The following is a 27,918-nucleotide window of genomic DNA, read 5'->3' as shown; positions in this document are numbered from 1 at the left end:
ACACACAAAGAATGAACAAATCGCCTGAAAGCTTCGCTAGCGTCTTAAAAAAACATGAATTTAAGATGCAGGTAGCAAAGATATTGTAAGCCCCCCTTCTGTTGTTGGCGATCTACTGCCTGTTTTTGCATTGTATTGTCCATATTGTCCATATAATAATAACTTTCCACACTAGTTTAATGCTAATTGTGATATTCTTGTCGTTTTACTGTCCTTCGCTGACAGGTTTTATAATATACATATGGTCCTTTTCATTGCTGAATGTTCTCGTCACGATATGGCTGAAATATTGCCGATGTGAAATATTAACTCACCCACTCGCTCATGAATTTCAGAAACATGGATTTATGAAAGCTTTTGGACGCGTCATAAAGTGCCACTGTATGTTAATCTGCATTCTGATACCGAGAGGATGTGTCACAAAGTCTATTTTGTGTATCATCTGGTATTCATTCTGTAGCGAATGAACTGCCTCTTAATAATATTGTAACTACCAAATTAAACCAAAGTATGTTAATATGATTTTGAAGCAATTATTTTTATCATTTATATAAAAACACATTATTGTTTATAAACTGCACTTTTTGTACTATATCTCACAATTTACAAGGTAAATTGAGCAGCAGCTGTTCAAAGGCCATCACAGGTTGGACGTGGCTCGGACGTGCATCCTAAAGTGAAAATCGACACAGTCAGCAATCTGTTTTTATGACAACGACACCCATGTATATTTCTGCTACAAACATTTGCCATATAGCTGGAATATTTGGAGTACCACGTTAAGAACAAATAAACAAAGAGTTAGATCGGAGCTTTCAGACAGTCGGAAACCTCCATTTGCACCCAACAAACACACAAACATCTCAGTTGTGTGTCATCAAGTAACAGTCACGTCAGTTTTACCATCTTAAAGGTATTAGATATATTCTTAAATGATGTGTATGTAACGTTGCATTAATTAACTTCAGACTGAATTCATCTTTAGTGAATTTTATATGAAACATATAATCTTTTGTTTTTCAGTCTGATGAGTTGTTGATCTTTCAAATGTGACAAGGAACCCTAACAACTCTCTGTATAAATGCATTACACAGAAAAATGTGAATGGCATATAAAGTTCTTCCATATGATTACTCTAAAGCAGGATGGTTTATAACGAGCCTATTTTTCTTTTAATCCTAATTTGAAACTCCATTATTGTGAACATACGTTAATACATTAATATTTATCGGCAGCCATATTGTGACGAGAACAATTAATAATTATATTATATATCAATAAAATTAAAACAGTGTTGACGAAGAACAGTAAAGCTACGATAGCACTGTCGGAAATGGAGAAAAAAGAACAACTGTTACTCTCTATCCTATGGAATACTGTAAGGGACATTCTCGCGATCTCGACCTTTGGAAACAAGCTTAAAATGTCAAAAATCGAGATCGCGAGAATGTCCCTTACAGTATTCCATACTATCCCTGAAAATGACACAAGTACAAATAGGATATGATTATATCACTGTTGGCTCACTGTTGATGCGCTGAACAGCTTTGATTGCAGCCACCTTTTACATCGACGGAATGTACTGTTAATTACTGTCACTGACTCTTTGATTACAATGGTTTGGTTATATGTGCTAGTTTTATGTTCTTATCTGTGCTAGTTTAGGTTTCGATGACAGGTTTTTACGTTCTCAAGTTATTGATTTTACTTTGGAATTAAATAGTTCTCGACACAATATGACTACAATATTGCTGATGTTATGCTAAATATTAATGCACTCACTTTAATAATTGTCGTTCGTCAGAAGTAACAGTCAGCCAAATTAGTGAGCCTTGCACACATTCTACGGCATGTTTCATGTAACGAGTCAAAGCAGAATTTGATTTTGTTTCAATGTCTGGTCCCGCACTTTTATCCACAGGAAAGGTATTCATGAACACGCTGCTGGAAAAATTCCTTGTTTTATCCACACAAAAGATATTCATAAACACGCTGCTGGAACAATGAAATGCATAATCAATGTAACTATATCCTCCTCTAGTCACGTAAGTTGAAAACAGCCTGCTATTAAAAAAAAGAAAGAAAAAACACAACAGACAGCCTTCGTCTCGATATATTCATGACCTTGAAATGCGGCGAGGCAGGCATGGGGAATTATGGTGCTTGCCCTGCGGCACACTGGGACAGATCTTCAGTCCTTTTTCAAACGAATGACGTCTGGAAGCTTGCTAAGAATGTTCTCTTCCCTGACAAGACCTCTGTATACAGTATCGGCGACTATGGAACTGCCGATGGTGCAGCTTCCATGGCAATTGTGAGAAAGCTAATTGAGACCCTGAAAGACCACCATGGCCCTAATGTGCAGTACCAGATCATCTATGAGGACCAAGAGGCCAACGACTTCAACTCCCTATTTAGACGTCTTTCTGGTCTAATCCCTGAACCACCATCCTACCTCCAGGATATCAGGAACACATTTTTACATGCAGTTGTGAGTGAGTGAGTTAATATTTACTGTCACATCGGCAATATTGCAGCCATATCGTGACGAGAGTAATTCATTTAAAATAATGGAAATACCTGGAAGATTAAAACCTTAAAAATACTAGACATCACAGACGTGAACGAGAAACAAGCACTCAAAACTAAAACACTGCAATCAGAGAAGACAACACAATGTAAAACACGGGCTACAGGTCACCAACAACTGAAGGTAGATCACCATAATATAGACCATGGGAACTTAAATTACTTTTGCTACCTGCATGGAACCTAGCTGGATTTACACCATCCCCTCAGCTGCTGGCGGCTGTAAGACAATTTAGCCCAAACCTAAAATAGCAAATATGCTACGTTTAAAATTTTTACTTTGAAAGTTCTGGGACTTACCTTCTCAGGGGGACAATAATTTTACGATACTTTAACCCCCTTTGAAGGCACAGCCACTAATTAAATTACTTTTGCTACCTGCATGGAACCTAGCTGGATTTACACCATCCCCTCAGCTGCTGGCGGCTGTAAGACAATTTAGCCCAAACCTAAAATAGCAAATATGCTACGTTTAAAATTTTTACTTTGAAAGTTCTGGGACTTACCTTCTCAGGGGGACAATAATTTTACGATACTTTAACCCCCTTTGAAGGCACAGCCACTAATTAAATTACTTTTGCTACCTGCATGGAACCTAGCTGGATTTACACCATCCCCTCAGCTGCTGGCGGCTGTAAGACAATTTAGCCCAAACCTAAAATAGCAAATATGCTACGTTTAAAATTTTTACTTTGAAAGTTCTGGGACTTACCTTCTCAGGGGGACAATAATTTTACGATACTTTAACCCCCTTTGAAGGCACAGCCACTAATTAAATTACTTTTGCTACCTGCATGGAACCTAGCTGGATTTACACCATCCCCTCAGCTGCTGGCGGCTGTAAGACAATTTAGCCCAAACCTAAAATAGCAAATATGCTACGTTTAAAATTTTTACTTTGAAAGTTCTGGGACTTACCTTCTCAGGGGGACAATAATTTTACGATACTTTAACCCCCTTTGAAGGCACAGCCACTAATTAAATTACTTTTGCTACCTGCATGGAACCTAGCTGGATTTACACCATCCCCTCAGCTGCTGGCGGCTGTAAGACAATTTAGCCCAAACCTAAAATAGCAAATATGCTACGTTTAAAAGTTTTACTTTGAAAGTTCTGGGACTTACTTACCTTCTCAGGGGGACAATAATTTTACGATACTTTAACCCCCTTTGAAGGCACAGCCACTAATTAAATTACTTTTGCTACCTGCATGGAACCTAGCTGGATTTACACCATCCCCTCAGCTGCTGGCGGCTGTAAGACAATTTAGCCCAAACCTAAAATAGCAAATATGCTACGTTTAAAATTTTTACTTTGAAAGTTCTGGGACTTACCTTCTCAGGGGGACAATAATTTTACGATACTTTAACCCCCTTTGAAGGCACAGCCACTAATTAAATTACTTTTGCTACCTGCATGGAACCTAGCTGGATTTACACCATCCCCTCAGCTGCTGGCGGCTGTAAGACAATTTAGCCCAAACCTAAAATAGCAAATATGCTACGTTTAAAAGTTTTACTTTGAAAGTTCTGGGACTTACTTACCTTCTCAGGGGGACAATAATTTTACGATACTTTAACCCCCTTTGAAGGCACAGCCACTAATTAAATTACTTTTGCTACCTGCATGGAACCTAGCTGGATTTACACCATCCCCTCAGCTGCTGGCGGCTGTAAGACAATTTAGCCCAAACCTAAAATAGCAAATATGCTACGTTTAAAATTTTTACTTTGAAAGTTCTGGGACATACATACCTTCTCAGGGGGACAATAATTTTACGATACTTTAACCCCCTTTGAAGGCACAGCCACTAATTAAATTACTTTTGCTACCTGCATAGAACCTAGCTGGATTTACACCATCCCCTCAGCTGCTGGCGATTGTAAGACAATTTAGTCCAAACCTAAAATAACAAATATACTACGTTTAAAAGTTTTACTTTGAACGTTCTGGGACTTACTTACCTTCACAGGGGGACAATAATTTTACTCTACTTTCACCCCCTTTGAAGGCACAGCCACTAACAGTCGCAGTTTGCTAATTTACACTACCGTTAATAACATAGCTTTTATCTATATACAAAACATATTGTTCTAAATTTATCCAACAATTCTATTTCTTTTAAAAAACCAATTATTAAATGATAATTTACTTCATTGAAAAGATCCATAATTGTTTTGACTTTGAAATATTTATCCATTGTGATGGCAAAATCAATACAATCGAGCAAGACATGCTTGACGGTGATTCCCTTATCACTAGGGATACAAAACGGGGGATCTTCGCCTTTTAGCAAATACTCATGAGTGTATCTTGTATGACCAATGCGACATCGTGGCATAATGACCTCTTCAAATCTGGACAACCCAAGTAAGTATAACCGATAGTTGGTATGACTTGATGTACTTGGGTGTCCCACTTCTTTTGCATCAGATCACGGATATAAGATCTAATAGCAGCTCCATTATCAGAGTATGGAATCAGAAGTGGTGTCACAGATTTGTTGAGCGCTGCCTTAGCAGCACGATCAGCCATTATGTTACCAGAGATTCCAACATGGGTGGGTAACCAACAGAGGACGATGTCGCATTGGCAAGTAGCAAGATCATCATACAATTAAATAATGTCTAATAAAAGTGGATGCTTGCAAGAAAGATTCTTAATAGACTGAAGGCACGAAAGAGAGTCTGAAAAGATTTTGTGTTGTTTATATTTGGGGTGTCTATAAATAGATACTCATGGAAAAAATTAAGGGAACGCATGTTTCTTAGGGCAATTCAAAAATTCTGTTTACTAACTGCAGCGCCGTGTATTATCGTTTTCGTGAAGTTCAGTTCACCTAAACTCACCATAATGCCTTACATGCACGTGCACTACATGCTGCTAAAGTTACATGCACTTAGACTTACTCGTGACATGTTTGTGCACTGTCAAACACAACGGTTAAAACATTGTTAACATGGCGAGACAGTACTTAACTTTGGCACAGAAATGGGAGGCAATTGGCATGGTTAATGGTAGAAACTCATTACGACAGATTGCAAGTTTCCCAAGTCTGTTAGCGTGATATCCAGACTTTGGAATCTTTACAGAGCGACTGGTGACGTCAAAATGAGGCGTGGTCGGGGACGGAAAATGAAAACCACCCCACGGGATGACCGGACCCTACGCCTTTTTGCTCGGCGAGACAGGTTCAAATCCTGATCCAAAATCCATACGGAATTCAGGCGAAGAACAAACGTCAGAATTTGTTCAGGTACAGTGCGTAAACGTCTCTGTCCATTGGTTGGAATCAACATGACTGAGCAACACAAGCGGTTGAGACTGCAGTGGACATAGAACCATGGAGGAAGAACCGTACGTCAGTGGAGAAACACCATGTTTAGTGATGAGAGCAGGTACACACTAGACCATAATGACGGTCGAATTCGAGTTTGGAGACGCGTTGTGGAACGTCACAGTGCCTGCAGCACCAAACAGCATGATCGTTGTGGAGGGGGCTCTGTTAAGGTGTGGAGCGGGTTTACCTTTAACCACAAAACTGATGTTTTGATGGCAGGATAACAGGTGTACGATATCGTGACGAGATCTTGAACCCGATAGTGATCCCCTTTGCGCGTCGAATGTTCGAGTTCCCGCATGACAATGCCCACCCTCACATCGCTCATGTTTGTCGGGACAGACTGAGGGCTGCAGTTGTCCGGGTGTTGCAAAGGCCGGTATAAGTCCTGACCTTAAACCCATCGAACATCTTTGGGATGTTCTTGGCCGCAATGTTCGGGACAGACCTGTTCAACCCAATGATTTGAATGAACTTTTCGTGGCTCTCCAGGAAGAATGGCGTAGAATTCCGATTGGTACCATCCGTACACTCATTCGCAGCATGCCACGACGATGCCAAGCAGTTCTCCAGAGACATGGGGTACACATCCGATATTGATTTTCATCACTTGACATAAGCCTTTTCATCTGTATGAACTTTTCTCTTACTGTTTCAAAGATTACAGCTATAGCTACAGCAAAGTTACAGCTATTTCATGCGTTCCCTTAAATGTTTCCACTAGTATAGTATTTAATGATTATCAATATGTACAGATGTGTGATGAAGGAAACCAAATGGGCCAGTGCAGTGCATCTAGTGAAAAGGAATTACTGGTAGTCAGTCTTTAAAATCAGTGAAGGGGAGATAAATGTGTATATCTAAATGGAACCATAAACTGACCTTCAGTCTGCTTGGCTAGAGTTTCAGGAGGGGATCCTGGTGGTTGATGGCAATAGGGGCCTGCAACCGTGTTCCTGTTGCTCAACACACCACTTTGGCCCTAACTTCACCTAGACGGGTGGTTGAATGGTCCCGCTTCAACCAATCGGCTGGTCACGCCAAGCCCCGTGCGTGGATTATTTATGTAATTGCACAGATTTCATTTTGTACTGTTTCAATTTTGGCCTTGGCTTTTTCATTCACATAAAACTTTTAGATTTGAAAACTGATGTTATGAACTTCGGCTAGAGTCTTATGGCCAGAAGGCTGTGGCTCATGGGCCAAACTGGTGGATCGATTAATTTTGAATGAATCTTCTGCTGGAGTATACCATTTCAGTATCCTTGGTGCTGCCAGTCGGAAATCCACTGGTATATAGCATTGTCCATGTGATACTCGGTGGAGGGTGGGAAGCTGGGATGGTGAACTTTCTGTTATTAACCATGGCTCAACCCAAAAAACATAAACGAGCACTAGATGAGTGTTTGTCCTCTGACGAGGACAGTGCTACAAACAGATTACCGGATACATGGAGTAGATTTGTGGTTGCATCTTCTACTGACGGTGAACCTCTAAAACTCTATCCATTTGCCACATCAAAACCAATTTATGTACTTGTTGGCGATGTCCAAACTGTTACAAAATTAGATCTGGGTTTCTCCTCATAGAGTGTGAACTAGCGAAACAATCAACTACCCTCATAGCTACAAAACAGCTTGCAAATACTGCAGTATCTGTTTCTCCACATAAGTCTTTGAACAGCAGCAAAGACATATTGAGAGACAGAGACCGGTGGCTTGCCCACATGAGTGAAACAGAAATCGCCACTGAACTACAAAATCATGGAGTCACTCATGTCAAACGATCCACTTTTAAGAAAAATGGAGAAACTGTCATTTCTTTTTCACAACCGAAACACCCAAAGTATATCAAAGCTGGAAATTGTAATATCGAAGTGGAGCAATATATACCAAATCCACTTCGTTGTTTCAAGTGTCAAAAGTTTGGTCACGGTGCCCAATCTTGCAGGAATCGTGCAACATGCTACAGATGTGGTGAAGAAGATCATGAAGGTTCCGACTGTTTGTCTTCTCCAAAATGTGTTAATTGTCTTGGAGACCATATGTCTTCATCAAAGTCATGTGAAATCTGGAAACGTGAATATGAAATGATCAAAATCAAAACTCAAAAGAATGTCACCTATCATGAGGCAAAGTCATCAAGTATAACATACTCTGCTGTCGTTGCTCGCCCTTTTGCTAAATCTGTTCTGTCTGTTTCATGTCAGACAGATATCACCTGGGTTAAAGCTGACAAACATACTTTAAGTTCATCAGATTCTGCTGTTGAAAAGAATCATGCAACATCAGCTTGCCAGACTGACTCACAAACAGTATCTCCTGCAGTGAAAAATCCTTGTCATAAAGTAGATTATAGACAAAAATCTGATCGAGTACAAAAGGGATCACGTGATCCTGTACAAGTTTAAACTTTTAGAAGACATGGACGTCTCTCCTGATCTCCGTGCGCGAAATAGAAGCAGTTCGCCTCGGAAGGGGTCCCCATTACTACCACCTGCTATTAAATGAACAATAATTCCTTAATCCAGTGGAATTGCAGAGGACTTAGGACCAATATTAATGAAGTACAATTACCAGCACAGGATTTTAAACCATCAGCATTTAATTTTCAAGAAACGTACTTGAAACAAAATGATAAGTTCGAATTGCGTAAATACCATTCTTATCATTCTTTTTCACCCCCTGGTGACAAGGCCACTGGTGGATCTTCCATATTGGTGAGACATGGTACTATTCATAGCCGTGTTCCTCTTAAAACCAATCATCAGGCTGTTGCTGTTCGTCTTACTTTACATATAAGCCTTACTCTTTGTTCCTTGTATATCTCCCCTTCTTCCATTCTCCATCAGAATGGTCGTCAAGATTTGTATGACCAATTACCAAAACCCCGTATCATAATGGGTGATCTCAAAGGACATAACCCATTATGGGGAATTCCTGATACTAACAGTAAAGGGAAAGTTCTTGAAGAGTTTATATGTGATAATAATTTATGTATATTCAATGATGGCTCTGACACATATTTGCATCCTGCAACGGTAACATATTCGTCTTTAGACCTGTCACTAACTGATTCAAACGTTTATAATGAGTTTGAATGGTCAGTCCATAATGATCTTTGTGGTAGTGACCATTTTCCTACAGTACTTACAGCAATTAACACTTCCGATGATCCGCCTGTAACACGATGGAATTTTTCAAAGGCCAATTGGTCATTATTTCAGGCCACCTGCCTTATGGAACTTAAACCAGACCTTTTCATGGATGTACCTGATCCAATTAAAATGTCCTCAGACAAACTAAAACATATAGCTGATGAAACTATTCCTAAGTCCTCTGTAAATCCGCACATCCGTAAACCATGGTTTAATGATGAATGCAAACAGACTAGGAAAAAGAGGAAGAAAGCAGAGAAATATTTTCGTCTTCATCCCACTGTTCATAACTTAAATGATGTAAAAATCAGCTACGCTAAAGCTCGACGAACGTTTAAACACATTAAACGTCATACTTGGAAAAACTACGTTTCCAAAATAAATTCCCGTACTCCTATGTCAAGGGTATGGAATATGATCCAAAAAATTAAAGGCAAGGGTTCAAATTCCAGTAGTATTCAGCATCTCAAAAATGATAAGAACATACTAACTGAAACATCTGATATTGCAAACAAGTTGGGTGAAACTTTGGCTAAACATTCGTCCTCCTCAAATTATCATCCAAAATTCCAGACTTATCAAACACACCAAGAGAAGAAACCAGTGAATTTTAAATCTGATAATGGTGAAGATTATAATGAAGTATATTCATTACATGAACTTCATACTGCGCTATCACAGGCTCATGATACTGCAACAGGACCTGATGATATCCATTACCAACTCTTAAAACACTTGCCTGAATCATGTCTCGAAACGTTACTTGGCATTTTTGACCATATTTGGATAACACAACATTTTCACCTTTCATGGCGAAAAGCCATGGTTGTTCCTATTCCAAAGCCTGGGAGGGATCATGCAGATCCATCAAATTACCCACCTATTTCCTTAACTAGCTGCGTTTGCAAAACCATGGAGCGAATTTTGTTTGGTTTTTGGAAACCAACAATCTGATTACTGATATACAATGTGGTTTCCGTAAAAACCGAAGCACATTTGACTACTTGGTTCGTTTGGAATCATTTGTTAAAAATTCTTTCATTAAAAAACAACGTGCAATATCAATCTTTTGTGATCTCGAAAAAGCATATGATACTACTTGGAAGCATGGTATTTTGAAAGATTTGCATTCTTTTGGGTTGAGAGGTCGCTTGCCTCAGTTTATATCTAATTTGTTAAATGACAGACAGTTTCAAGTACGTGTGGGATCAACCCTCTCAGACTACTTTCATCAAGATCAGGGTGTTCCACAAGGCAGTATTTTGTATTTTTAACATTTAGTATTAAAATCAATAAGCTTTCTAAGGTTTTAAGTGATTCAGTAGACGGATCACTATTTGTGGATGATTTTAATGTTTCTTGTAGAGGTAGAAAAACGCAAACAATAGAGAGACAATTACAAATTTGTCTCAATAAAATTGAAAAATGGTCACTTGAAAGCGGGTTTAAATTTTCTATAACAAAAACAAATTGTTTGCATTTCTGCAGAAAGTATAAACCGCATAAAGATCCAGAATTGTTTTTAAATGGCACTCCCATCAAAGTAGTAAAGGAGGCCAAGTTCTTGGGTCTTATTTTCGACTCACATCTAACTTTTCTACCCCACATTAAATCCCTTAAAACTAAATGCCTGAAGGCACTTGATTTGTTAAAGGTTGTTTCCAATTCAAAGTGGGGAGGAGACCAAACTACCCTATTTCACTTATACAGATCTCTCATCCGTTCGAAACTTGATTACGGCTCCATCGTTTATGGTGGAGCCTGTAAAAGCAACCTCAAAATACTTGATTCTATCCACTATCAAGGTCTAACACTATGTCTTGGGTCATTTAGAACTTCTCCGATTGACAGTCTTTACGTCGAGGCCGATGAGCCATCTCCTACTCAACGACGTATAAAACTCTCCTTACAGTATATAACAAAACTATATTCTAATGAGGCAAATCCTGCATTTAACTGTGTTTTTAATCCTCTTTACGAGGATCTATACAATAAAAAGTCTTCTCTTGTTCCGCCTCCACCTTGGCTGTTGGTTAGACCTGAAGTTGACCTAACACTGATGAGGTTTAAAAAATCAGAAACAAATGAATTACAATAAAAACAAGAATATAATCAATCGTTATTTACAGATGGGTCCAAGGATGGTGGCGCAGTGGCTTGTGCCACTGTCATTGGATCCAGAACAATATCTTTCAGATTACTTGATAATAGTTCTATTTTCACAGCTGAAGGAAACGCTATATTAACTGTGAGTGAGTGAGTTTAGTTTTACGCCGCTTTTTAGCAATATTCCAGCAATATCACGGCGGGAGACACCAGAAAATGTGCTTCACACATTGTACCCATGTGGGGAATCGAACCCGGGTCTTTGGCGTAACGAGCGAACGCTTTAACCATTAGGGTACCCCACCGCCCCGCTATATTAACGGCTCTTAAATATATTGAAAGACATCCTATACATAAACAGTATATTATCTACTCCGATTCTCTTTCTTGCCTCCAGGCAATTAAAAACCTGTCATGTAAACATCCACTTTTAATAGAAATAATTGAATTATATAATAATCTTGCTACTGGCTACGACATCGTCTTTTGTTGGTTACCAAGCCATGTAGGCATTTCTGGCAACACAATGGCTGATCTTGCTGCTAAGGCAGCACTAAACAAATCTGTGACTCCATTTCTTATTCCATACTCTGATTATAAAGCTGCAATTAGATCGTATATCCGTGATCTGATGCAAAAGAAGTGGGACACCCAAGTGGGTGTAAATAAATTACATGCAATAAAACCTTATATAGGGTATACCCACTTGGGTTGTCAGTCCAGATTTGAGGAGGTCATTTTGCGGCGGTGTCGTATTGGCCATACGAGATACACACATGAATACCTTTTGAAAGGTGAGGATCGTCCATTCTGCATCCCTTGTGATGAAAGAATCACAGTCAAGCATATCTTGCTCGACTGTGTTGAGTATTCCATCACAAGGGATCGGTATTTTAATTCACAATCTATGAAGGATCTTTTTAGCAATATTAGCCCTCATTTAATTTTTGCATTTTTAAAGGAATTAGATTTGTTGACTGAACTGTAAATAGATAAATATGTTATAATAGGAAGATTAAATTAGTAACTCAAATCGTTAGTGGCTGTACCTTCAAAGGGTGTTGAAGTGCGGTAAAATAATTGTCCTCCTGAGAGGGTACTTAAGTCCAAAAACGTTTGATGTATATTTAATTTTTCCAGGTTTTTTAATCGTAGAATAAGTGTTCTTTTACTGTATGGTTAGATTTGTCTAAATTGCTAACAGCTGAAGGGATGGTGTAAATCCAGCTAGGGCCCATGTAGGAAGCAAATGTACTGTAAGTCCCCATGGTCCTTAGTATGGTGATCTACCTTCCGTTGTTGGCAACCTATGGCCCATTTTTATATTGTATTGTCCTCTGTAGATACATTGTTTTAGATATCATCACTAGTTTACATTATATTCTGTGATATTCTAGTTAGTTTTACTGTCCATCGTTGACAGGCTTTTACAACGTGTGTGTTATTAATTCATTTGTATTTCTGTAATTATTCGTTCTCGTCACGATATGGCCTCATAATTGCCGATGTGACGTTAAATATTAACTCACTCACTCACTCATTAGTTCCTGATTTTTTTAAATGTGGTCAATGTTAGGTCCACTTGGGGCTTAACCAACTGCCAAGGAGGAGAAGAAAGAAGACGGGATGGAGCTATGTTTTCCAGCTCAATGGCGGCCGAAGAAAAAAATGGTTTAATTCTATGTCCTAGAGGCGGGACAAGAGAAGATTTTATGTACAAATCCTCATAAAGGGGATTGAAAACACAGTTATAGCCAGGGTTAGATTCATTAGAGTAAATTTAGTAATGCCCTGTAAAGCTAACTTAATACGGCGCTGCTCAAGAAATGGTTCATCAGCCTCAACAAAGAGACTGTCAATAGGTGAAGTCCTAAAAGAACCAAGACAAAGTCTTAGACCTTGATGATGGACAGAATCTAATAGTTTCAGACAGCTTTTGCAGGCTCCGCCATATACGATGGAGCCATAATCACGTTTTGAGCGGATGAGTGACCTATATAAGTGAAGGAGAGTAGTCTGATCCCCTCCCCACTTTGAATTAGAAACAACCTTTAATAAATCGAGTGCCTTGAAGCAGATTTAATATGGCGTTAAGGGATTTAATATGGGGCAAAAAGGTCAAATGTGAATCAAAAATAAGTCCCAAGAACTAAACCTCCTTGACAACTTTGATCGGGGTGCCACTTAGAAATAGTTCTGGGTGTTTATGAGGTTTATATTTACGGCAGAAGTGTATACAATTGGTTTTTGATTTAGAAAAATTGAAACCACTTTCAAGACACCATTTATCTATTTTGTTTAAACACAGCTGCAGCTGTCGTTGAATAGTACGCATATTTTTCTCACGACAACAAATATTAAAATCATCCACAAATACCGATCCATCAATTGAATCGTTTAAAACTATAGATAAAGTGTTGATCTTGATGCTAAAAAGACTGACAGACAAAATACTGCCTTTCTGGAACACCCTGATCCTGATGGTAATGATCAAACAGGGTTGAACCCATAGGGATCTGGAACTGTCTGTCATTTAAACAGTTGGCAATGAATTGAGGCAAACGACCTCGCAAGTCGAAGTCCTGTAAATCCCTTAAAATGCCATATTTCCACGTTGTATCATATGCTTTCTCTAGATCAAAAAAGATAGACATAGCATGTTGTTTATTAAAAAGTGCATTTTTCACAAATGATCCTAAACCCACTAAGTGATCGACACTACTTCTGTTTTTACGGAAACCACATTGTATATGTGTAATAAGGTTGTTAGTTTCCAAGTACCAAACAAGTCGATTATTTATCATGCGTTCCATGGTCTTGTAAACACAGCTAGTTAGTGAAATTGGTCGATAATTGGACTGATCCGTATGATCACGTTCAGGTTTAGGTATTGGTACTAATATGGCGTCACGGCATGCGGGAGGAAAGTTACCCGATGTCCAAATATCATCAAAAATAATCAGAAGAGTTTCTAGGTAGGATTCAGGTAAATGCTTAAGGGGTTGATAATGTATGTTATCAGCTCCTGTAGTAGTATCATGAGCTTGATCAAGAGCAGTTTGGAGTTCCTGAATAGAAAAAGTTTCATTATAATCTTCCCCATTATCTGAGTTGAAATTAATAGTTTTCTTTTGGAATTTAGGTAAATAATTAGAAGAGGGTTTCGCCCAGTTTATTTGCGATATCTGATTTATCCGTAAGTAACTGATCTCCATCTTTAAGATGATGGACAGTAGATTTAGTACCTTTACCCTTAAATATGACATGGGTGTCCGAGAATTTATTTTGAATACATAATTTTGCCAAGATTGGCGTTTGTTCTGTTTAAAGGTACGCCGTCCTTTAGCATTTAAAAATTTAAATTTATTTAAATTATGCACCATAAGATGGCGACGGAAATAATGTTCTGCTTTTTTCCTTGCCTTCCTAGCTTGTTTGCAGTCATCGTTGAACCGTGTTTTATGAATAAGTGGAACTGCAGAGGAATTCATCAGAAAAGCATTTAATAGCATCAGGAACGTCAATAAACCGTTCGCGTTTACGTTTTTCAGCACACAGTGTTTCATATAAAGCCCAATCAGCCTTTTTAAAATCCCGCCTTGATGATGGAGGAACATCAGTTGGAGTTACAGATTTTAGTATAGTAGGAAAATGGTCACTTCCACAGAGATCATCGTAGAATGACCATTCGAATTCATTTAGTAGTTCTGAATTTGTCAGTGACAAGTCAAGAGCAGAATAGGTCCCTGTCCCAGGGTGTAAATATGTGTTGGAACCATCATTATAAATACATAAATCATTGTCAGAACAAAAGTCCTCCAACAATTTACCTTTAGTGTTTGTATTTACACTACCCAAGAGTGGGTTGTACCCATTTAAATCTCCCATTATAATACAGGGCTTCGGGAGTTGGTCATATAGAGCTTGAAGATCGGTTTTGGCAAACGTCGAAGAGGGCGAAATATAGAGAGAGCATAGCGTAAACGCTACATGTAAAGTAATTCTCACAGCAATAGCCTGCATATTAGTAATAAGTGGAACAGGGCTTTGACTAACGTTTTGTCTGACTAGAATGGATGATCCGCCAGTGGCCCTAACACCCAGAGGTGAAAAACAATATGTATTAAAATGACGAAGGTCAAATGTATCTGTTTGCTTTTTTATAAATATGTTTTGTGTATGGAGAAATGTCACATTTGCCAACAGCTAAAGTGATGGTGTAAATCCAGCTGATGTGCATGCAGGAAGAAAACTTAATGGAAATGCCTTGGTCCTTAGTAGTGTGATCTGCCTTCACTTGTAGCTTTTGTTGCAACCTGTCTATATATGTCTGTGATTTTCGAGCTGTTCTTACTGTCGTTTTGTTGACAGGTTTACATATTTTAAGTTTATGTATCGTGGAAGTGTAACTTGTTTGCCCGATGTGACTGAAAGGTTAGGTGTAATGTAATGTTTTTGTTTGATCCGCGGAGGAAGAACATTGGATTTGAAGAAAATCTTCCAAAGTACTTGAGCACATATCCACAACGTCCACGAACTTTTATCTTTCAAATTCACTGCCTGTAACGCCTGTGTAGTTCTGTCTTCTCTCCTCTGCTGACAAATGTTTCTGGAAACGTTCACATAACGTTCCTTCCCCTTCTGCTACCTCAACATTGCCACTAATGGTAGATCCGTGAAGGAAGAGCAACCCATGTTGAATAATCGCAATTATTTATTCTGTACAGGCTTACAACATCCAAGGTGCGTGCCTTGATAATTACGTAATAAACTTCACAAATCTGACACAATTATCTTACGTTAACATTAGTAAGTTACTATGGAGACCGTCGTCTTGGATATAAATGTGGGGCACGAGATTTCCTAAGACGAGCTGTATTATACTATCCAAACTACAACCTAACACTCTGTTAGTAATTTGCTGATGTGTTAATTCCCTTTGACCAATATAGTGTGTTTGAAAGCATACTTCAGTGGCATGTTGTGGCACCAACATATACTACTGCATGTAAGTGAGTGAGTTAATATTTATCGTATGGTGGCTGATTTGGGCCATCGTTTTCTCGCCTTATATTTTTCTTTTTATGGTTTGAAGTGTGAGATGAACCCTGCCTAATCTGTTTGTTTTAATAACAATACCTGCCGGCAAAAAGAGAACACACCGTTGGATTACTGGCTAGACAAGTTAAAAGATTAATGACAGAATTGCCATAGAATTTGAAAGCATATGCATTATATTCTATGCGACTAAAACAAATGGTGATTCAGCTTCCTGTTGGATTAAGTCATACGCAGGCAAGGCGACATGCACAAACAGGGCCGAATTAAGGTAAATAACGCTTTCTCGCTTTATCGTTTTCTCGCTCTATCGCTTTCTCGCCTCTCTCGCTCTATCGCTTTATCGCTTTCTCGTCTGGTGCTATCGCTTTCTCGTCTCGCGTTATAGCTTTCTCGTCTGAAAAATTTAAGGCGAGAAGGCGATGTCCCAAATCAGCCACCATATTATCGTCACATCGGCAATATCCTAGCCATGTCGTGACGAGATACTACTGTATGTACTTTGTGGAAAAAACCTAATGAATGCATAATAAACGTCAACATCAGCGAATTATCAGACGCGATTGTGTGCAGAAACAGTGAGTAAGTTGATATTTAACGTCACATAGGCAATATTCCAGCCGATATTTCGTGACGAGAACATTTAATACTGAAATGGAATATATGTATTTCATAAAAACCTGTCGTCAAAGGACACTATAACAACTAGAATATCACAGTTACAATTTAACACTAGTGTGGAAAGTTAAAGCCAATATCAGTATTACTATTTGGACAAGACAATATGAAATACGGGCTATATATCATCAACAAGTGAAGGCAGATCACCATACTAGGGACCATGGGGACAAAAACAGATTCACTGAGGCTTAAAAGGCATAATGACAATTCAAATTACATGACAATGAGTGATGATATCAGGTGTTCCAGTAAAGGGTAGATGGCACCTTACAACCTACCGGTGGCACACATCAAATTTACACAGACAACCGCACCCCATCTCTCCCACCCACCCCCAAAAATATATAACAGAACTAAAATAAAATACAAAATAGATAATGTAAATCTTGAGAGATATACAACCAACAAATCTCATCAATCTGAGTATTAGTATGCCTGCTTCATTTTGTTTTAAAGCTTAATTTTATAGGTCCAGTCACCAGATAAAGGAGTAAGCATGTACTCTATAACGTTGATACTCTCAGTTGACAACAGATCTTAGGTTACATATCAGACGGAAATACCGTGTATGACCAATACAACGTACTTGTACAAAATGTACCTGTCAAGCCGGTATTCAGTATTGTTCAGGCAGTACAGAATCCCACTCTCAGTCTTTGATGATGTAGACGTAGGAGAAAAGATTGATTTCCTTGAAATTGTCAGGTTTCATGTTTCGGATAAGTTCCTCCGCCTCAGCGTATAACTCATTCACAATCAGTTCTTTCTCGTAATTGCTCCTACCTGCTGCAAGTCCTGTCATAAAGGCACTGTTGGTCCAACATCGATGGGCTAACACAAGTCTTTTGGCAAATCTAGTCCTATCGTCCACGCCTTCTTCTTCCTTTTTTTGTCTCCATGCTTCGTATACTTTGCAAGGGACAGTTACGACTTCAGCCTTTACAAGACGCAAGTTGCATTTACGCACGCTCGAGTTGGGATCGTCAAAAGGAGCTTTCAGCATAGTTAAACTCCTGTCGCAGGATGCCATATTTGTGTTCACGAATTCACTGTGGGAAATCTTGCCCATGTCGCGAAATTGTAACCACACAGTATTCAGGATTGACAAGAAGCTTTCACCAGAAAATTTCGTTTCCCCTGATGTAGTGGTGGAATTGCATGTCACAGATACAACCAATAATCCCCCTTTCTTCAACTCACGACTTCTCAAAGTAAGGAATTTTTCCCAATCTGCGGACGATTGTTTCTCGAGCATATACCTGGCACCAGTATCTGTGTTTGGAAAAGAGTAAATGTGATCTTTATTCACCGGAGGTTTTCCAGAAAGATAGTGTGCAGCAGACAGAGAGATTATTATATGCATTGAATCAGCTGGGACACACTGCTTATAAAAGTGTGTTCCCGAGGCTAAAGCAAAGACGTTCTGAAAATCCTGCAAGTAGGATGGAGGCTCAGGGATTAGACCAGAAAGGCGTCTAAATAGGGAGTTGAAGTCGTTTACCTCTTGGTCTTCATAGATGACTTGGAACTGCACGTCAGAGCCATGATACTCCTTCAGAATCATGACTAGCTTCCTGATGAGCGTCATGGAAGCTGCACCATCGGCAGTTCCGTAGTCTCCAATGTTGTACGCTGAGGTTTTGTCTGTAAAAGGAACGTTCTTTGCTAGCTGCAAGAAGTCACTACTTTCAAGAAGAACTCCATATTTATCACAGGATGGCACTTGGTAAGCACCGTAAGTCCCCAAACCTGATTCTCCATAAGGTAAATGGGCACCATTGTCGCAAATATTGCCAGATGCCATTAGTCTTTTAGGACATTAAACGTGTAAAAGACTTAATCCTCCCAAGTGACTGACACAACTGATAACGGTGTCCATTTATATACCAGTGTCTGCCTATAACGTTTATAGGATGATATTGTTTCGGCAAGTATGCATTACATATTCCAGCAGCATGCCTGAGCTCATTTGGTGGAAACAGCTATATGTATCTATGAATAACACGGGGGAAAGCTTACATCTACTTAGAAAATGACATAATATGTCTCTCGCAGCGTATCAGACCACATGACCGCTACAACAAATACATTCACATACATTGAAGACGGCATGGAAAACTCTAAGCGGACTATCTACATGGTTGTGTGCAAACAGTATAGCATATCAGCATCAGGATTTCTGATGCTCTAACAATGTCAGAAGAAGTGGAACTGAACTTGCTCCACTGACGAAATATAGTCTTCACATGACAGACATCAGAACACTGAGTGTGAATAATGCAAGAGATTATTGGGTAGTCTCATTCTATTCTGTCACCTTAAAGTGCAACACAGAGCCATTTATTATCTTAATGGCATAATAGCATACAACTAAAAACCACTACAATCAATACAGATGCTGCTGTAATGCCGCAAATACTGAAAAACATATATGCAAGATGAGGCAAGATATAGCATGCATGTTCACAAATGAAATCACATTGGGTGTATCTTTGATACGATAATTCTAGTGTTTTTAATACATAAGATCTATACTGAGTCAAAAAAGAAACTTCACAAAAAATTTGGTTTTAAAAATAATAATTCTCTGATGATACATCTGTGTATCCGAAATGGGGTTCCTATCGTTCTGCTCAAGGTAAACGTTAGCAAAAATCCCACTCAAACCCATCCATTCCTTGTGTAAATGACGTTAGTGCGAAATCAGGTTTTGCACGCGCAGTCGATCACGCGCACGTGATCTTCGCATCGAAATTTTCTTCATTTGCACGTGTCTGCCTTGGCCTCGAAAATTGAAAAAAACACTTTTAAACCATAGTTCTAACGGTAATTAAAATGCCCCGCCTGTCAAATGTGCAACGTGAAGGTGCCGTTGGCATGTTGCAAGCGGGTAGATCAGTTTTGACGTCGCAGGAGCAATGGGATCCAGCTGTCGTACTGTGTATGACTTGCGAGGTCGTCTTCAACAAACTGGCACCACTTCTGATCGCCCAAGGTCGGGTCGTCCACGTGTGACGTCATGAGCAAAAGACCGTCAAATCGTAGTATAGGTAATGAGTCAACTCAACCGTAGAGCAAAATCGCCTGCAAATTTGCAGGGAAATCCAGGGTACACCCACATCTAGTACTAATTATACGACCACTTTTCGATCTACAAAAAATATCCTCATATAAATTTGACAAAGGTGAGTATCTCTATCAAATTTGTAGGGGTACCCCAATAAAGGTACTTTAATCTTCAGTTGGATGTTTTATAACCTTTCAACCACTCCAAAGTGACCCACTCAGATTGTTCTATGTGGGGTGTCTCCCCAACAACGGGTGAATGGGTTAATAACTTCAGGCAGTTACAACACACCCAGATACTAATGACCGGTTGTTAGAAAAAAAAATGAGAACGTTACACTAAGAAAGGCTGGGTTGTTGACAGGATTAACATGGACATAGCAAACTATGTACCGTTGACTCACTAAATATTTCAATACTATGGGTAACCCCAACGCACAGTGTACTTCCAATTAAAAATGTGAAAAGTGCAGGGTATAAAATGCCAAGCTATCGTGGGAAGCTTGTGCTGAGATCAGGTCAGGTAATTTATCCATTCGGGAAGCGAAGAAACAATATCACATATCACAAGCTCGATATATGAAAATCCGAGGGGCCTCAGATGATGGAGGCTTCCCTTCACTACCCCCTACGCGGACCGCTTCTGAAGTAGAAAAAATTGTAGGTGTCTCACATGTGTTTCCCTCTGAATGAGAGAACCACATCCTGGAGCGATCGGGATGCATCTTCTACGAACGATACCAAATTCCAAAACAATTTCTAGAACTCTATTTGTGCATCTTCCGTGAGTATGTTGAACATGGAGAAGTAATTGATTTCGTTCACCTTCACCAACCAAAGCAATTTAACGCAGTTAATGGAAAACTGCGGGTTATACTCTCAAACTGCTCGGGGCCTGAGAATAAATGTTTCACTATTAACCAAGGCCACCCTCTAATCTTTGATGGAGACAACACAACATGTAAGTGCGGTGCAAGTGACCATACCGTTGGAAGCAAGCAATATGTTTTATGGAAAAATAACGATATAGACTACGGACCTCAGAGCCGCCTTCCACTTGAGGTTCCAGAATGCCTAATCATACATGGGGATATCCAAAATAGAGAAAATTTATATGATAAAGCCTGTGCTGGAAAAGAGACTTGTCTTCAGGGGATATCCAAGAACTACGCTCCCTTCGCGGTGTGGTCACTCCAAGCGAGGTCAAAAAACGCTTCGTTATTGGATCCACATGGCTGTACGAGATATGGCGAGATCCTGATGGCGTGCCCTCTGACAAGAAAGCTCAGCAATAGAACACGTTTAGGATGCACTTGGGAGAAGGCTTTGTGGTCTTAGGAACCAAACCTCAGACTTTGGAGGAACTTGGCGCTGCTTTGCAAGGGCAATGGCTCAGAATCACCAACTACGTGTTCACAAGCATCAGGCAGTCAATGAGGAGACTGTGTTTGGTAGTGGTGAATGCGCGGGCCGAACTTGTATTCTTGTGACTTGACATTCTGTATACCCATGTTTTGGAACGGCAGTGTGGCCTAATGGCACTGATTGTGGCACTGTCAGTGTATCGAGTTCAGTAATGAAATAGTAACAATTTAACCATCTTACCATCTGTTGTTCTTTTATAGTGCCCCGAAGAAAGAATGTGAAGTTTCTTTTTTTGACTCAGTATATATTCCATTGAGGTAAGTCTTTATCTGATTGTATTACTTGCAACAGAAGCTTTTGCAGCAACAGTAGATTCTCCGTGAAGATCCGGGTTAGGCTTGGTCTTCAAGAACCCATGCTTGTCTTAAGAGGTCACTAACAGGACAGGTTGATCAGGGTCTAGATTTTCGAAGCTCTCTTAGCGCTCAGATAGTCGTAAGTTAATGTTAATAAATGGCACTTACGACTAAGAGAGCCGCGACTCGCTGACTTGCTTGACACATGCAATCATACTCCAAATGCTTCGACTGATACTCATGCTGTCGATCACTGGTTTGTCTGGTCCAGACTCGAATATTTACATACCGACACCAACGAGCTGGAATTTTGTTGAGTGCGGCATTAAACAACAAATCAACCAACTACTTCTTTGACATTTCATACACATTCTTATAAGACAAGAGCTGCAAGTAAAGATATGGGAGCCTAAGGACAATCCTTTCTAAGGCATAATTTAGCTTGTCTAACCTCTGAAAAAGCGACTCTCTAAAATAGCACTTACAGTTTCGAAGCCAACCATGTCATAAAGATCTTTAGCATGAAAGACCCTTGCCTGTGCTCAGGTGAACAACAACAGCTACGTGTGTTTCGATTGTGGTACAGTCGGTTTCAGAATTAAGATTATAACCATTTTACTGCCCAAAATGATTGTGGCATTTTAGGTTTCGGTAAATACATGTAACTGCATTAGGAATATATTATGTCTATATCGTACTTTATAAGTCAGTTACAGAACTGCCTGTCATTTTTTAACTTTTCTTTAGTACTTCACGACTCGAAAAGATGTGATATTTTTTAACAGACATGAAGCATTAATTATACATTCATTAACCCTAGCTAGATATAAATGGATGCACCGTGATGTCTTACATTTCAAGCGGTAGACCAGGTACATGTAATTTTCATTTATGTTGTATCGTCCTCTATAGTTACACAGATTTAGATTTAATTACTAGTTTTAAATATCTCTCTGTCTGTACTTCCTTGACAGGTTCTATAATATTCATATACTCCACTTCTTTGCGAAATACGTCATCGTCACGATATAGCTGAAATGTTGAAATGTGACTCATTGTCATACTCATTCAAATGCCCTACCTTTTTGGGTTCTGTTTCAGTATGTCTGGAATAGTCTGTGTTCATTTCCCTGATCAGCTGTTGCCACATTCACAGAATGACAATTAACTTTATGTGATTTAATTATATTATCTTATGATATTCCATTTCCGACTCTGATACTTGTGATGTACTAATCTTTTGGTGTTACAATCTACTAATTTGGCAAAGCAATATATCAGGATACTCCATAGCTATAATAGTTAGAAATAAAATATGACACTTTTACATAAATACTTAAACTAGATCTACTTATTCGTTATTGATGAACGTTATAATCAACGTTATTTCTACTTATAGCAAAACGTGGCACCATTTTTATTGGATACTTATGATACTTCCATCGTCAGAAACTCAAAATTAACATATTCACATGTGTTCACAATAACGGAGTTCAAATTAGAATACAATAAAACACAAAAGCAGGCACTGTATTTACCATCCAACTATAGACTAAGTCAATAGTTCAAAAAGTAGTCAATAGGATGGCTTGTCACATTTGAAAAATCAACAACTAATCAGACTAAAATACAACAGAAAGACAGTGCTTATATATATTTTATTAAAGATGAATTCGGTGTGAAGTTAATTCATGCAACATTTGTGAAGGCATCCTTTACTTCGGAGATAGTGAGGAAATCGTGATAGTGACGTGACTGTTTCCTCATGGCACACGTTTGACATGTTTAAGTGTTTGTTGGGGTCAGTTTTCAAATGTCAGAAAGCTCTGTTCAATTTCAGTTTGGTTTGTTTGTTTGTTTGTTGTTGACGTCGTGCTAACAATATTCCTGCCACATGGCAAAGTCTGTTGCAGAAATAGAAATGGGTGTCACTGAAAATAAATTACTGAGCGTGTCGGGTTTTTTTATTTTGAGTTGTTCGGTGAGTGAAGTCAAAAGTATGTAGACACCTGAACACCTACTGTCCATTTTACCTTGGAAAATGGGAAACAAATATGAGACATCATACAGAAAATGCATTTCGTAAACAATAATGGTTGTTTCGTAGATTGTGTATTAATCATAAAGGTAATTACTTCAGTCTTATATTACCATATTTTGGTTTACATCTTGTATTTACAATATTATTAAGAGATTAATTATTATTATTATTATCATTCGCTACAGAATTAATACCAGATAGTACACAAAGCAAACGGTATGACACATCCTCCTGTTATGTAAACTGCAGATTAACATAAAGTGGCACATTGTGACCATCCTCGGTATCTCCAGAGTATTCGATCCGATGAATCTCCTCTATACCCTGAATGCATCTACACTTCGCCACGATAAATTATTACCTGCCTTAACTGGTCTCACTGTAGCCTATCAGCTAAATCGCTGTTTTTAACCAAGCTTGCCAGTATCAATAGAGATCGCGGTCGCAGCTGTGAAGGGTTGTTGGCGGTGCGACTCCGATTTGACGGGAATCATACAGACAAACTGAAAGGTCCGAAACATTCAAAATATATATGCTAGAACTCCTCCTACCCTCTTTCAGAGAATCTCTGCATGGTTTGTGTTGCCAAGTTTAATCGGATACATAATTTAAAGACAGAAAGTGAGTTGTGGATGATAGCATAGACATCTGATTGGCTTAAAGGGCCGCCAAGGGAAGCTGCCTTTTAAATTCATCGGGTGCATCATAGTATAGTGGACACTTATCAGAATGTATACCCTGGAGATATTGAGGATGCATTATGGCAAGCTCAAAAGTTTTCAGGAGTCCAGTTCCATCACATCTACTCAAAGATGTTGACGGGCCTTTCAGTCGTTTTGTTCATTCTGTCACAGCTTTGTATGTGATTTGACAAAGAGATCAGAAAAGAACGCGTTTTCTACTATAACATTTATGCCCACGTCAGACATTGTAATGGGTGATCTATATGTGAGCATTAATTTCTTAAGTCACATAAACTAGATCCTTTACTGCACACGTCTATTTTTGTAATCTCTGAACTCCATATAGTTATAGAATTGTGTAATGTATGTGGTAAATGACTTTTGTACATTTGGCCCTGCTTTTGGCACTCTAAAATTGCAACGTTTCCTAGAAGCAGCTATCGACTTTGGGTGGCTATGCTAGCTCACTTAACTGATACACATCTTCCCTTCTTTGGCTTTTCTCATCCAGGCACGATAAGTTACATTTGACCATTACGATGGTCGTTCAAAAAATTGTCGGCACCACCTAGGACATGATACAAATGCAAGCGCATTTATCTTATATTTTTCTACATATTACCTGGTATTAGTTTTGCTCTATTCCACCCCTACGATCCCCAATTTTATACTTTTTATGTCGGTAAACCCCAACCCCCACCCAAAATGCAAAATCTTCAGAAATCAAACAATACAAGAAATTCTTTGTGTGTTTGAGATAGGTTGAGGCTCACAAGAATCAAACTTAGATATTAAGGTGCATAAAAAGCATTTGGAAAGTACTGTCGTTGTTAAAGAGACTCTCCAATTCATGTTTACTAACGGGGGATGTTTTGGAGACACTAAACAGCCACTTTCAGAATCCTAGGGACATAACTTGTTGTGATGTTTCACATATTTCACAGATTCATACATGGTGCCCAGGATTCAACCTATCTACTGAATGGTCACATAAGTGTCAGTTCTAAATATATTGTAAAGAGCGCCAGCTTGAATAAGTTTTGGATAGATTTAAATTTGAATGTTCTTAAATATAACACCTGTGCAAACGTAAATCAAGCAATCCAAATTGTTGAATGTTGAATGTCATCGAATACTGCAGGTAGCAAAGGTACTGTAAGTCCCCATGGTCCCTAGTATGTCTTTTTTTGTTTTTAATAATCCCTAGTATGGTGATCAACCGTCAGTTGTTGGCGATCTATAACTCGTGTTTAATATTGTATTGTCTTCTTTAATTGCAATGTTTTAGTTTTTCATGTTAGTGTTATGTTTATATCTGTGATGTTTACTATCCATTGTTTGCAGGTTTTATGATGTACATATATTCCATTTCAGTGTTAAATGTTCTCGTCACGATATGGCTGAAATATTGCCGATGTGGTGTTAAACATTAACTCACTCACTCACGCATCCAATTCTACACTGAAGATATTTATAGGATACTATCTGAGGGCATGCCATTACGGTACCAAATGAAATGTCGTTCATTTGCAACATTTTTTAAAGATATGTTATATCCCAATGTGTTGAGATGACTCATATATCTTTAACCACATCCCCCCGACGTTGGATACAGTCGCCAGCAGCTGGGGGGGAATGGTGTAAATCCAGCAAGGGACCATGCAGGTAGCAGAGGTACTGTAAGTCCCCATGGTCCCTAGTATGGTGATCTACCGTCAGTTGTTGGTGATCTATATAGCCTGTTTTTGTATTGTATTGTCTGAATAGGGATATTAGTTCTAACTTTTCACGCTAGTTTTATTTGTTATTGTGATATTCTAGTTGTTTTACTGTCCTTCGTCGACAGGTTTTTTATCATATATATAGATTCCTTTTTCAAGAATGCTCTCGTCACGATATGGCTGCAATACTGCAGACGTTAAATATTAACTCACTCACTCACCCCCACGTTGGAAATGTTTTATATGACTTTGTCAATTATTCCTTCAAAATAAAATGGAAGCTTTTAAAACATTGGAGAATAATACTTTTGTGCATGACTCCCCACTTGATATATTATTAATGTAACATTACTCTCCTGTAAACGTTATTGTCACGTGAGTAGGGGACAGGTGAGGATATAAAAAGCAGCCTCCATCTTGCTGCTACAGTCTCGGTAGATCGTTTTGGAAAAGGAAAAAAACATTTCGAGAGATAAATCAGGAAAAAACCAATGGCCGCTAGAAATATTTGTGACAATGGTGCTCATTTACCATTTGGAGAAGCAGGTCTGGGGACGTGTGGTGCCGATCTGGGTTTAAGCACTAACAGATATTCAGTGCTTCTTCAGAATAGTGATTTCTTTGACCTGGCTAAGAATGTTCCCTTCAGAGACAAGACTTTGGTGTACAATATCGGAGACTATGGAACGTGCGATGGTGCAGCAGCCATGGGACTTATGGGGAAACTAATTGCGAGTCTGAAAGAGCACCATGGCTCTGACGTGCAGTTCCAGATCACCCATGAAGACCAAGAGGTCAACGACTTCAACTCCCTGTTTAGACGGCTTTCTGGTCTAATTCCTGAGCCACCATCCTACTTACAGGATTTCGATAACGTCTTTGCTTTAGCTTCAGGAACCAATTTTTATAAGCAGTGTGTCCCAGCAGACTCAATGCACATAATCCTCTGTCTGGCAGCTGCACATTGGCTTTCGGGAAAACCTCCTGTGAATAACGATAACATTTACTCTTTTCCAAATACAGATTCTAGTGCCAGGTATATGCTCGAGAAAAAAGCATCAGAGGATTGGGAGACATTCCTTATCTTGAGAAGTCGTGAGCTGAAGAAAGGAGGATTATTGGTTGTATCTACTACAAGCAATTACACCACAACCTCTGGAGAGGTAAAGATTACCAATGAAATGTTCTTGTCAATTTTGAATACTTTGTGGAAGAAATTTCGCGACATGGGCAAGATTTCCAACAGTGAATTCGTCAATACAAATATGGCCCTTTGCGACAAGAGTTTGGCTCTACTGAAAGCTCCGTTTGATGATCCTAACTCAAGCGTGCGTAAATGCAATTTACGTCTTTTATCAGCTAGATTGGTGGATTATCCATGTGGAATCTACACTGATTGGAAACAAAGGAAGGACAAGGATGGCGTTGATGACAGGGCCAGGTTTGCTAAAAGATTCGTGTCCGCCCATCGATGTTGGAGCAATGGCACCTTTATGACAGGACTGTCTGAAACTAGGAGTCAAGACGAGAAAGAATTAATTGTGAATGACTTATACGTTCAGGTAGAGGACGTGGTCCGAAACATGAACCCCGAATGTTTTACGGACCAGGATATTTTCTCTTTTGTTTCTATCATCAAGGAATGAATGGTCCTGGGTTTCAGGAACACTTCTGAACATAGGATATTCAAGCTCAGTTTTCAACGTGTATATTGGAAATGTTATAGCATTATTTTTCAATATTACACGTGAATTG

The 27,918-nt window shown here is 39.0% G+C and overlaps 2 protein-coding genes across 2 annotated transcripts; one reads left to right on the top strand and one right to left on the bottom strand.

The window, feature by feature from the left end:
• Positions 1–17,580: 17,580 nt before the first annotated feature.
• LOC137265271 (uncharacterized) lies at positions 17,581–18,735 on the bottom strand. The gene has a single exon (XM_067800625.1). The coding sequence runs from the start codon at positions 18,733–18,735 to the stop codon at positions 17,581–17,583; it is 1,155 nt and encodes a 384-aa protein (XP_067656726.1).
• A 7,919-nt stretch (positions 18,736–26,654) lies between these two features.
• On the top strand, positions 26,655–27,809 carry LOC137265020 (uncharacterized). The gene has a single exon (XM_067800349.1). It carries the CDS (start codon positions 26,655–26,657, stop codon positions 27,807–27,809), a length of 1,155 nt encoding a protein of 384 aa, XP_067656450.1.
• Positions 27,810–27,918: the final 109 nt, after the last annotated feature.

Source organism: Haliotis asinina, chromosome 15 (genome assembly GCF_037392515.1).
Source record: "Haliotis asinina isolate JCU_RB_2024 chromosome 15, JCU_Hal_asi_v2, whole genome shotgun sequence".
Classification (NCBI taxonomy): domain Eukaryota; kingdom Metazoa; phylum Mollusca; class Gastropoda; order Lepetellida; family Haliotidae; genus Haliotis; species Haliotis asinina.
The sequence above is the reverse complement of the archived record's forward strand: the minus strand, read 5'-3'. Positions and strand labels throughout refer to the sequence as shown.

What these genes read in the sequence shown, in the direction of transcription:
- LOC137265271 (XM_067800625.1), bottom strand. Translation starts at nt 18,735, where the DNA reads ATGGCATCTGGCAATATTTGCGACAATGGTGCCCATTTACCTTATGGA.
- LOC137265020 (XM_067800349.1), top strand. Translation starts at nt 26,655, where the DNA reads ATGGCCGCTAGAAATATTTGTGACAATGGTGCTCATTTACCATTTGGA.